General features: G+C 43.7%; 1 protein-coding gene across 3 annotated transcripts in view; it reads left to right on the plus strand.

Annotated features, from left to right (window-relative positions):
* Nucleotides 1-13,601, plus strand: part of LOC124121662 (tetraspanin-3-like) — a 45,056-nt gene extending 31,455 nt beyond the window's left edge. For all 3 annotated transcript variants that reach the window (XM_048385044.1, XM_048385045.1, XM_046484704.2), the window contains exons 4-8: nucleotides 1,043-1,117; nucleotides 2,953-3,060; nucleotides 6,278-6,487; nucleotides 10,903-10,986; nucleotides 13,191-13,601. In XM_048385044.1, coding sequence (XP_048241001.1) covers nucleotides 1,043-1,117; nucleotides 2,953-3,060; nucleotides 6,278-6,487; nucleotides 10,903-10,986; nucleotides 13,191-13,268 — 555 coding nt within the window. In that variant the 3' untranslated portion in view covers nucleotides 13,269-13,601. The remainder of the gene's footprint in view (nucleotides 1-1,042; nucleotides 1,118-2,952; nucleotides 3,061-6,277; nucleotides 6,488-10,902; nucleotides 10,987-13,190) is intronic.

The raw sequence follows: 13,601 nt of genomic DNA on the forward strand, positions 1-13,601 counted from the left end.
TGGTGGTGGTGAGTTGATGTGGGATGTGTGTATGTTGGTAGCGGTGAGTTGATGTTGGATAAGTGTATGTCGGTAGCGGTGAGTTGATATGATATGTGTATATGTTGGTAGTGGTGAGTTAATGCGTGTATGTTGGCAGCAGTGAGTTGAGGTGGGATGTGTGTGTGTTGATAGTGGTGAGTTGATGTGGGATGTGTGTGTGTTGATAGTGGTGAGTTGATGTGGGATGTGTGTATGTTGGCAGTGGTGAGTTGATGTAGGATTTGTGTATGTTGGCAGTGGTGAGTTGAGGTGGGATGCGTATATGTTGGCTGTGGTGAGGTGATGTGTGATGCATGTATGTTTGTAGTAGTTAGTTGATACGTGTTTGATGCGTGTATGTAGAAAGTGGTGAGTTGATCGAAAGAACGCCATTTGGTAAGTACACTGTCTGTAACCCGTGAAGATCCTGTTTAGAATTGGTCCTCAGGAACCCATGTCAGCCTTAAGAGGCGACTAACATAATCGGGTGGTCAGACTCGCTGACTTGTTTGATGCATGTCATGCATCCCAGTCTCGTGGATCGATGTTCATGATGCCAATCACTGGATTGCCCGGTTCAGTTTCGAGTATTGGCAGACCGCCGTCATATAGCTGGAAACCGGGGTAGAATAGGTCTTCAGCATCCCATGCTTGTCATAAGAGGTGACTAACGGGATAGGGTGGTCAGGCTGCTGACTTTGCTGATGCATGTCATCGTATCCCAAGTGCGTAGATCGATGTTCATGATGCCAATCCATGGATTGTCTGGTCCAGACTTGATTTTTTACAGACTGATAGATTTCAAACAGCTGAAATAATGCCGAGTGCGGCGTGAAACAAACAAACAAACACACTGTATATGTTTGGTTTATGGTCTCAGGTTCCAAGAATAAGAAAGGATGTTGAGGCGTGGCCTATCACAGCAGAGTTTGATCAGTATGTTTATGATCACGGTTACCTGTGTGTTTGTGTGTAGAATCGGTGTAGTGTACTTCCATGTCACGCCTTGCTCTGTTTCCAGTACGCTGTGCTGATCAGCCTGATAGTCCTGGCAGAGGTGCTGTTTGTCATTCTGCTCTTCACCATCAGAGATACGGTACGTTCCACGAGTTGCTTCCCTTGTTGCCTCAGCTCGTCCCTTCGTCACCACTCGGCCCTTTCCGTAACCTGCAAGAAGACTCGTCCCCCCTATCGATGAATGCATTCGTCACCACTCGCCCCTTTCCGTAACCTGCAAGAAGACTCGTCCCCCTATCGATGAATGTTATGTGCGAAAATAAGACAAACAAATCAGAATGCGCGTATGATTTCAAGTACTTCGTCAAAGAATCCCTCAGAAATAATTTTTGATTTTACATATTTCTTGCATCTAAAAACATTCCCAAGACACAGTTAAATGTGTTCAATTATACTGTATAATTCCGCAAGTCCCGATGTGCTTTAAATTGCATCTGAAATATATATGATATATGGGGAAACATATGTGAACCATTACGCAACGAATTGCCAATTGTTTTAGGTATGCCCGTTTGCGCTAAGACGGAACCCGGTCGCAAAAATGGCCACGAGAGGGGCACGAGTCGCTATTCGGCTTGTCCCGGAATAACACGAGTTGGTCACGAATGCAGCTCGTCGTCAGTTCGATAATAACCGGTTTCATCATCCCTATACCAAGACTGGTTCCCCTGTAAGACTCCCGTCCCTTTAAATGCCCCTGGTTACTTGATCCGAGAGGCTTTCTATTACTGATTCGACCTTCACAGCGGTATTAAATCCATCCTCATTCCATGGGTGGTTGAACCGTCAGCAACCCATTCTTGTCCCCCATGAAGATCTGGGGTAGAATAGGTCATCAGCAACCCAGGTATGTCCTCCGTGAAGATCTCGGGTAGAATAGGTATTCAGCAACCAATGCTTGTCCCCCGTGAAGGTCTGGGGTAGAATAGGTCATCAGTAACCCAGGTATGTCCTCCGTGAAGATCTGGGGTAGAATAGGTATTCAGCAACCCATGCTTGTCCCCTGTGAAGATCTGGGGTAGAATAGGTATTCAGCAACCCATGTTTGTCCCCCGTGAAGATCTGGGGTAGAATAGGTATTCAGCAACCCATGCTTGTCCCCTGTGAAGATCTGGGGTAGAATAGGTATTCAGCAACCCATGTTTGTCCCCCGTGAAGATCTGGGATAGAATAGGTATTCAGCAACCCATGCTTGTCCCCTGTGAAGATCTGGGGTAGAATAGGTCATCGGCAACCCATGCTTGTTGTAAGAAGCGACTAACGGGATTGGGTAGTCCCAATTGCGTACACGGATGCTCATGATGTCAATCACTGGGTTGTCTGGTCCAGACTCGATTATTTATAGACCGCCGTCATATAGCTGTAGTATTACTGAGTGCGGTGTTAAACAAGAAACAAACAAACAAACAGACAAACAAACATAAGCGGTTGGTAGCCGTTAGGATGAGTGAGTGAGTGAGTTAAAATTTAACGTCACATCGGCAGTATTTCAGCCATATCGTGACGAGAAGTTATACATTAATGAAACATATATTTAGATTAAATAAAAACCTGTCAACGATGGACAGTACAATAACTAGAATATCACAGATTTGATTTAAAACTAGTTGAGAATATTAAAAAGCAGTAAGTATTAGAGAACAACACACTATAAAAATGGGCTAGAGATCGTCAGTCACTGAAGGGTGATCACCATACCAGGGACCATGGGGACTTACAGTGCCTTTGCTACCTGCATGGACGGTAGGCGTTAGTCATGCATGTATCCCAATATGGGTTGTTTAAGCCAGCCTGACGGAACTTGACCTCAGTTGACCTCTGGTGAATCGGGTTGTTCGATCAGGCATGCATTAAGCCTTCCGTCTTTTAAACTCTTTTCAACTTGAAAATACCACTAAGTCTTCTTTCACACAGGTGGACAACAACATCAAAGGTCCCATGAAGACATCAATCGAGGAGAGTTACACCGGCTTCAACAGCACGGACCTGGTGTCTCTCGGCTGGAACTTTGCCATGGTCAATGTGAGTACCCAACGGCCCTGTTGTATTACAGGACTGTACAGCAACACACTACATCGCTATAATACAGCAGCACACATCAGTATACTGTATCACTATACTCCATGGTCAATGTGAGTACCCAACAGCCCTGTTGTATTACAGGACTGTACAGCAACACACTACATCACTATAATACAGCAGCACACATCAATATACTGTGTCACTATACTCCATGGTCAATGTGAGTACCCAACGGCCCTGTTGTATTACAGGACTGTACAGCAACACACTACATCACTATAATACAGCAGCACACATCAATATACTGTGTCACTATACTCCATGGTCAATGTGAGTACCCAACGGCCCTGTTGTATTACAGGACTGTACAGCAACACACTACATCACTATAATACAGCAGCACACATCAATATACTGTGTCACTATACTCCATGGTCAATGTGAGTACCCAACAGCCCTGTTGTATAACAGGACTGTACAGCAACACACTACATCACTATACTACAGCAGCACACATCAATATACTATATCACTATATTACATCACTATACAACAATATACTACATCAGTATACTATAATCTACACTATTATTACACTATAATCACTACTACATCATTAGATTACAACACTATACTACAACACTCTAATACAGCACTTTTCATAAATATGTTTCTGCTCTATGCTTAATCTGTACACTACATCACTATACTAAACAACTATACCACTACACTATACTAAATCACTATACCACTACACTATACTAGACCACTATACAACTACACTATACAACACCACAATACCACTACACTATACTACACCACATTACCACTACACTATACCACACCATTATTCCACTACACTATACTACACCACTATACCACTACACTATACTACACCACTATACCACTACACTATACTACACCACTATACCACTACACTATACTACACCACTATACCACTACACTATACTACACCTCTATACCACTACACTATAATACACCACTATACCACTACACTATAATACACCACTGTACCCCTACACTATACTACACCACTATACCACTACACTATACTATACCACTATACCACTACACTATACTACACCACTATACCACTATACAATACTAAAACACTTTACAACATGACTATATTACAGCACTACACAATACTATATGTTTGATTGTACAGTTCATAGCATGTTTGTGTATATAGTTCACCCATGTTTTTGTGTATAGTTCACCCATGTTTGTGTGTATAGTTCACCCATATTTGCGTGTATAGTTCACCAATATTTGTGTGTGTAGTTCACCAATGTTTGTGTGTGTAGTTCACCCATATTTGTGTGTATAGTTCACCAATATTTGTGTGTGTAGTTCACCCATGTTTGTGTGTGTAGTTCGACCATATTTGGGTGTTTAGTTCAACCATACTTATGTGTATAGTTCACTCACATTTGTGTGTGTAGTTCACCCATGTTTGTGTGTGTAGTTCACCCATGTTTGTCTGTATAGTTCACCCATGTTTGTGTGTATAGTTCACCCATGTTTGTGTGTATAGTTCACTCACATTTGTGCGTGTAGTTCACCCATGATTGTGTGTATAGTTCACCCATGTTTGTGTGTATAGTTCACTCACATTTGTGTGTATAGTTCACCCATGTTTGTGTGTATAGTTCACTCACATTTGTGTGTATAGTTCACCCATGTTTGTGTGTATAGTTCACCCATGTTTGTGTGTATAGTTCTCCAATGTTTGTCTGTATAGTTCACCCATGTTTGTGTGTATAGTTCACCAATGTTTGCTTGTATATTTCACCCATGTTTGTGTGTATAGTTCACCCATGTTTGTGTGTATAGTTCACCCATGTTTGTGTGCATAGTTCACCAATGTTTGCTTGTATAGTTCACCCATGTTTGTCTGTATAGTTCACCCATGTTTGTGTGTATAGTTCACCCATGTTTGTGTGTATAGTTCACCCATGTTTGTCTGTATATTTCACCCATGTTTGGCTGTATAGTTCTCCCATGTTTGTCTGTATAGTTCTCCCATGTTTGTCTGTATAGTTCTCCCATGTTTGTGTGTATAGTTCACCCATGTTTGGCTGTATAGTTCTCCCATGTTTGTCTGTATAGTTCACCCATGTTTGTGTGTATAGTTCACCCATGTTTGCGTGTAAAGTTCACCCATGTTTGTCTGTATAGTTCACCAATGTTTGTGTGTGTAGTTCACACATGTTTGTGTGTATAGTTCACCCATGTTTGTGTGTGTAGTTCACACATGTTTGTGTGTATAGTTCACCCATGTTTGTGTGTGTAGTTCACACATGTTTGTGTGTATAGTTCACCCATGTTTGTGTGTATAGTTCACCCATGTTTGTGTGTATAGTTCACCCATGTTTGTCTGTATATTTCACCCATGTTTGGCTGTATAGTTCTCCCATGTTTGTCTGTATAGTTCTCCCATGTTTGTCTGTATAGTTCTCCCATGTTTGTGTGTATAGTTCACCCATGTTTGGCTGTATAGTTCTCCCATGTTTGTCTGTATAGTTCACCCATGTTTGTGTGTATAGTTCACCCATGTTTGCGTGTAAAGTTCACCCATGTTTGTCTGTATAGTTCACCAATGTTTGTGTGTGTAGTTCACACATGTTTGTGTGTATAGTTCACCCATGTCTGTGTATAGTTCACCCATGTTTGTGTGTATAGTTCTCTCATGTTTGTCTGTATAGTTCACCCATGTTTGTATGTATATTTCACCCATGTTTGTGTGTACAGCTCACCCTGTTTGTGTGTATAGTTCACCCATGTGTGTGTGTATAGTTCACCCATATTTGTGTGTATAGTTCACCCATGTTTGCGTGTATAGTTCACCAATGTGTGTGTGTATAGTTCACTAATGTTTGTGTGTATTGTTCACCCATATTCGTGTGTATAGCTCACCCTGTTTGTGTGTATAGTTCACCAATGTTTGGGGGCAGTCGGGTAGCCTAGTGGTTAATGCGTTCGCTCGTAATGCCGAAAACCCGACATGGGTACAATGTGTGAAGCCCATTTCTGGTGTCTCCCGCCGTGATATTGCTGGAATATTGCTAAAAGGGTCGTAAAACCAAACTCACTCACTCACCAATGTTTGTGTGTATAGTTCACCCTGTTTGTGTGTATAGTTCACTCTGTCTGTGTGTATGTGTAGTTCACATCCTGTTTCTTTGTATTTCAGTTTAAATGCTGTGGTGTAGACAACTACACAGAGTTTCAGGATGCGACGAAGTGGATAAATGAATATACACCGAAGCAAACCAACATGAGCATCACCCTAGCAGTCCCCATTGCCTGCTGCAAACTCAATGGATCCTTCCCCAACATAAATCTGCCGACAGAATTCACATGTGCCACGGACCCAACATCAGCCCTCTCCAACATAGACAAGGTAGTGTAACAACCCTCTCCTACATAGACAAGGTAGTGTAACAACCCTCTCCTACATAGACAAGGTAGTGTAACAACCCTCTCCTACACAGACAAGGTAGTGTAACAACCCTCTCCTACACAGACAAGGTAGTGTAACAACCCTCCCCTACACGGACAAGGTAGTGTAACAACCCTCTCCTACATAGACAAGGTAGTGTAACAACCCTCTCCTACACAGACAAGGCAGTGTAACAACCCTCTCCTACACAGACAAGGTAGTGTAACAACCCTCTCCTACATAGACAAGGTAGTGTAACAACCCTCTCCTACATAGACAAGGTAGAGTAACAACCCTCTCCAACATAGACAAGGTAGTGTAACAACCCTCTCCTGCATAGACAAGGTAGTGTAACAACCCTCTCCTACATAGACAAGGTAGTGTAATAACCCTCTCCAACATAGACAAGGTAGTGTAACAACCCTCTCCAACATAGACAAGGTAGTGTAACAACCCTCTCCAACATAGACAAGGTAGTGTAACAACCCTCTCCTACATGGACAAGGTAGTGTAACAACCCTCTCCTACACAGACAAGGCAGTGTAACAACCCTCTCCTACATAGACAAGGTAGTGTAACAACCCTCTCCAACATAGACAAGGTAGTGTAACAACCCTCTCCTACATGGACAAGGTAGTGTAACAACCCTCTCCTACACAGACAAGGCAGTGTAACAACCCTCTCCTACACAGACAAGGTAGTGTAACAACCCTCTCCTACATAGACAAGGTAGTGTAACAACCCTCTCCTACATAGACAAGGTAGTGTAACAACCCTCTCCTACACAGACAAGGTAGTGTAACAACCCTCCCCTACATAGACAAGGTAGTGTAACAACCCTCTCCTACATAGACAAGGTAGTGTAACAACCCTCTCCTACACAGACAAGGCAGTGTAACAACCCTCTCCTACACAGACAAGGTAGTGTAACAACCCTCTCCTACATAGACAAGGTAGTGTAACAACCCTCTCCTACATAGACAAGGTAGTGTAACAACCCTCTCCTACATAGACAAGGTAGTGTAACAACCCTCTCCAACATAGACAAGGTAGTGTAACAACCCTCTCCAACATAGACAAGGTAGTGTAACAACCCTCTCCTGCATAGACAAGGTAGTGTAACAACCCTCTCCTACATAGACAAGGTAGTGTAATAACCCTCTCCAACAAAGACAAGGTAGTGTAACAACCCTCTCCAACATAGACAAGGCAGTGTAACAACCCTCTCCAACATAGACAAGGTAGTGTAACAACCCTCTCCTACATAGACAAGGTAGTGTAATAACCCTCTCCAACATAGACAAGGTAGTGTAACAACCCTCTCCAACATAGACAAGGTAGTGTAACAACCCTCTCCAACATAGACAAGGTAGTGTAACAACCCTCTCCTACATGGACAAGGTAGTGTAACAACCCTCTCCTACACAGACAAGGCAGTGTAACAACCCTCTCCTACATAGACAAGGTAGTGTAACAACCCTCTCCAACATAGACAAGGTAGTGTAACAACCCTCTCCTACATGGACAAGGTAGTGTAACAACCCTCTCCTACACAGACAAGGCAGTGTAACAACCCTCTCCTACACAGACAAGGTAGTGTAACAACCCTCTCCTACATAGACAAGGTAGTGTAACAACCCTCTCCTACATAGACAAGGTAGTGTAACAACCCTCTCCTACACAGACAAGGTAGTGTAACAACCCTCCCCTACATAGACAAGGTAGTGTAACAACCCTCTCCTACATAGACAAGGTAGTGTAACAACCCTCTCCTACACAGACAAGGCAGTGTAACAACCCTCTCCTACACAGACAAGGTAGTGTAACAACCCTCTCCTACATAGACAAGGTAGTGTAACAACCCTCTCCTACATAGACAAGGTAGTGTAACAACCCTCTCCTACATAGACAAGGTAGTGTAACAACCCTCTCCAACATAGACAAGGTAGTGTAACAACCCTCTCCAACATAGACAAGGTAGTGTAACAACCCTCTCCTGCATAGACAAGGTAGTGTAACAACCCTCTCCTACATAGACAAGGTAGTGTAATAACCCTCTCCAACAAAGACAAGGTAGTGTAACAACCCTCTCCAACATAGACAAGGCAGTGTAACAACCCTCTCCAACATAGACAAGGTAGTGTAACAACCCTCTCCTACATAGACAAGGTAGTGTAACAACCTTCTCCTACATAGACAAAGTAGTGTAACAACCCTCTCCTATATACACAAGGTAGTGTAACAACCCTCTCCTACATAGACAAGGTAGTGTAACAACCATCTCCTACATAGACAAGGTAGTGTAACAACCCTCTCCTACATAGACAAGGTAGTGTAACAACCCTCTCCTACATAGACAAGGTAGTGTAACAACCCTCTCCTACATAGACAAGGTAGTGTAACAACCCTCTCCTACATAGACAAGGCAGTGTAACAACCCTCTCCTACATAGACAAGGTAGTGTAACAACCCTCCCCTACATAGACAAGGTAGTGTAACAACCCTCTCCTACATAGACAAAGTAGTGTAACAACCCTCTCCTACATAGTCAAGGTAGTGTAACAACCCTCCCCAACATAGACAAGGTAGTGTAACAACCCTCTCCTACATAGACAAAGTAGTGTAACAACCCTCTCCTACATAGACAAGGTAGTGTAACAACCCTCCCCTACATAGACAAGGTAGTGTAACAACCCTCCCCTACATAGAGAAGGTAGTGTAACAACCCTCTCCTACATAGACAAGGTAGTGTAACAACCCTTCCCTACATAGACAAGGTAGTGTAACAACCCTCCCCTACATAGACAAGGTAGTGTAACAACCCTCTCCTACATAGACAAAGTAGTGTAACAACCCTCTCCTACATAGACAAGGTAGTGTAACAACCCTCTCCTACATGGACAAGGTAGTGTAACAACCCTCCCCTACATAGACAAGGTAGTGTAACAACCCTCTCCTACATAGACAAGGAAGAGTAACAACCCTCTCCTACATAGACAAGGTAGTGTAACAACCCTCTCCTACATAGACAAGGAAGAGTAACAACCCTCCCCTACATAGACAAGGTAGTGTAACAACCCTCTCCTACATAGACAAGGAAGAGTAACAACCCTCTCCTACATGGACATGGTAGTGTAAAAACCCATTCCTACATAGACAAGGTAGTGTAACAACCCTCTCCTACATAGACAAGGTAGTGTAACAACCCTCTCCTACATAGACAAGGTAGTGTAACAACCCTCTCCTACATAGACAAGGTAGCGTAACAACCCTCCCCTACATAGACAAGGTAGTGTAACAACCTTCTCCTACACAGACAAGGTAGTGTAACAACCCTCTCCTACATAGACAAGGTAGAGTAACAACCCTCTCCTACATAGACAAGGTATTAGTATCCTACATGGCCCAGTCGTATAAGGCGCCGCGATTCGCTGTGCAGAGTTGCGTCCCATGGACCTGCCAGAAACCTATGATTGTGGGTTCGTATCCCAGTATCCCAGTTCTCCCTGATTATGTTTCTAGGTGTGTCAGCACCATACCCCTGCTTGTGGGTGTCACTGAAGTGGTAAACGTCTGAGACCTGCATCTCTTCGGTCTTTCCTTCCACATTATAAACCTATTCATTGGGATCGCTATTAAGTAAGAGCCTTCTTTCTACAGGCATTAAAACCTATTATGAGTTTTCACTTTCCAGTCGGGTTAAATCTCATACACATGGACGTTGTAATGTCCCTGTGATTTTATAGGATATTAAAGTCATATTTGCTGCAATATCCCAGGGATTTTATATTATGTCCTGGGTATTTTATTAATGTAACTTCCGCTCAGATTGTAAGATGTAATGTAATGTAAAATTAAACGACAAATGTTTTATTTTTATTCCCGAGGATCGAACTCGCAACCTTCATATCTGTAGCCCAGTGAGTGTACCACGAGGCTACAGAGGTGTTGATGAGCCACACTGGTTTTTAGAATGTCCTTTTCAAGATCCGTACGCCAGCAACAGATATTTTACGCGCGTTTCCTAAGGTTCATGGAAAGTATGTTCGAAACATAAAAATGTTGATAAATGTTGTTTTAAGTTTCTTTTTTCGGTTTATAACTTGGAATAACACTTTCCCTCGGTTTTGGTAGACAGAGCATGCCCTGGGGGTCGGGAAAATCGCAGGGGGCTTCGCTCTGTCTACCAAAACCTCGTAAGCGTGTTTTCTCCAATTCTTAAGCTGACACACCGCGATATAACTGGAATAATGTTAAAAGTGGCGTTAAACCCAACTCACTGACTCAGGTCATAGTCGGTACCCACGTTCACCTTACACACACGATGCCCTGATCCCTGACCTTCTGCTCACATCATCACTTTACTTGTCCCCTAGGGATGCTACCAGGCTATCTGGGACATCATCAACGACAACAGCAACATCATGATCGGCGTTGGAGCGGGAGTGGTTGTGGTGGAGGTAAGTTAGAAATGTGTATTGTTTATTCAGAGGTTTCAAATTACAATCACGTCCCTCTATAATTACACCTGTTGAGCTATACTCAATATTCAATGTTGCGCATTTGAAGCTACTGTTGCATCATACATTGAGTGCATGAATGAATGATGTTAAACGCCGCATTGAGCACTATGTCATATGCATCACGGTGGCCTGTCTATGTTCGAATCTGGGTCAGGCAGACGGGTGGTAGACGGACGACATGGGGTTGTCAGATCCATGACTATGAGTGTTAAAGTATTTAAGTTCAACCTGAAATACATGCGTTACCATAACGGTGGCGCTAAGATCCCAAGGCCAAGGCCAATGTCACATATTCTACCCATCCAATCCTCATTTTGTGCTGTGCAAGAACTGTCACGAGTTACGTCCCTTTGTGTGCCTCGATCATGGGTTCGAATCCCTGATTCACCCTCTTTTATATTATTATTATTATTATTATTATTATTATTATTATTATTATTATTATTATTTATGAGTGTACACATAATAATGATCCCTTCCTGATTAGCCAGCACCATACATGCGGGTGGAAAATGTCTCCATGTCTTCCATCATCAAGCTGACAGGCTGTGATAATACTGAATTACTGTTCAAAGTCGCGCTAAGACGCCCTCACTCACTCACTCACTGACTCCCTGACTCACTCACTGACTGACTCACTCACTGACTGACTCACTCACTGACTGACTCACTGACTCACTCACTCACTGACTCACTCACTCACTGACTCACTCACTCACTCACTCACTCACTCACTCACTGACTCACTGACTGACTGACTGACTGACTGACTGACTGACTCACTCACTCACACCTCCATGGTCTAGTGGTAGAGACGTTAAAAATGGTACTTGTTGTTACCCTGTCTGGCTACAACAAGGAATGGTCGGCTCTGAGTCAGTATACTGTGTCTGAGTGGGGTATCCATGTTAAACTGCGGCATGGTATCTCAGTGAGCTAGCACTATAAATCGGCATCAGTCCGGACCATTACAGGCAGCCACACACACACACACGTACATGCACGTCGCTACATAAGTGCAATAATCTTGGACGCGACGTTCAACCCCATTTCACCTCACTCACTCACTCACTCACTCACTCACTCACACCTCCATGGTCTAGTGGTAGAGACGTTAAAAATGGTACTTGTTGTTACCCTGTCTGGCTACAACAAGGAATGGTCGGCTCTGAGTCAGTATACTGTGACTGAGTGGGGTATCCATGTTAAACTGCGGCATGGTATCTCAGTGAGCTAGCACTATGAATCGGCATCAGTCCGGACCATTACAGGCAGCCACACACACACACACGTACATGCACGTCGCTACATAAGTGCAATAATCTTGGACGCGACGTTCAACCCCATTTCACCTCACTCACTCACTCACTCACTCACACCTCCATGGTCTAGTGGTAGATACGTTATAAATGGTACTTGTTGTTACCCTGTCAGGCAAAAACAAGGACTGGTCGGCTATGAGTCAGTATACTTTTTCTGAGTGGGGTATTTATGTTAAACTGCGGCATGGTATCTCAGTGAGCTAGCACTATAAATCGGCATCAGTCCGGACTTGTACAAGCAGCCACACACATGCACACGTACATGCACGTCGCTACATAAGTGCAATAATCTTGGACGCGACGTTCAACCCCATTTCACCTCACTAACTCACTCACTCACTCACTCACTCAACCACCTATCCATCCACCCTCCCACCCTCCCACTCACTCATTCACTCACTCACTCACTCACCCTCCCACTCACTCACTCACTCACTCACTCACTCACTCACTCACTTACTCATTCACTCACTCACTCACTCACCCACTGACTCACTCACTCACTCACTCACCGACTCACTCACTCACTCACTGACTCACTCACTCACTCACTCACTCACTCACCGACTCACTCACTGACTCACTCACTCACTCACTGACTGACTCACTCACTCACTGACTCACTCACTCACTCACTCACTGACTCACTCACTCACTCACTCACCGACTCACCCACTCACTCACTCACTGACTCACTGACTCACTCACTGACTCACTCACTCACTCACTCACTCACTCACCCACCGACACACTCACTCACTCACCCACCCACCGACTCACCCACCCACTCACTCACTCACTCTCTGTTTTCCTCCGCAGCTCCTGATGATCATCTTGGCTTGTATAGTCTGTTGTAAGGAGAAGAAAAAGAACGATGATTATGATTATGACTACTGATACAGCTGCGGCATCACCAACATCATCGACATCATCGTGAACAACAGCTTCATCGTGTTCTTTACTTCATCAACGTTTCAGCATTCAGTATCGATCTGAATACGGATCCAGTCCAACCAGTACTCAGAATGTCTACGCTTGTTAATTGTTTTGTTTTACTTTTGAATGACCGTCGACTTTAGAGGGTTCCGGGATTCGGGTTGGAATACTTCCCCAGCAACCTATGCTGGTCGTAAGAAGTGACCAAATGGATCGAGTGGTCAGACTCAATCTCATTCAAATCTGATCTTAGTTCTCGCTATCGCTAAACAAAGATCTGAGGACATCCCATTA

This window comes from Haliotis rufescens, unplaced genomic scaffold (genome assembly GCF_023055435.1).
Source record: "Haliotis rufescens isolate VD_foot unplaced genomic scaffold, xgHalRufe1.0.p SCAF_53, whole genome shotgun sequence".
NCBI classification, from domain to species: Eukaryota; Metazoa; Mollusca; class Gastropoda; order Lepetellida; family Haliotidae; genus Haliotis; species Haliotis rufescens.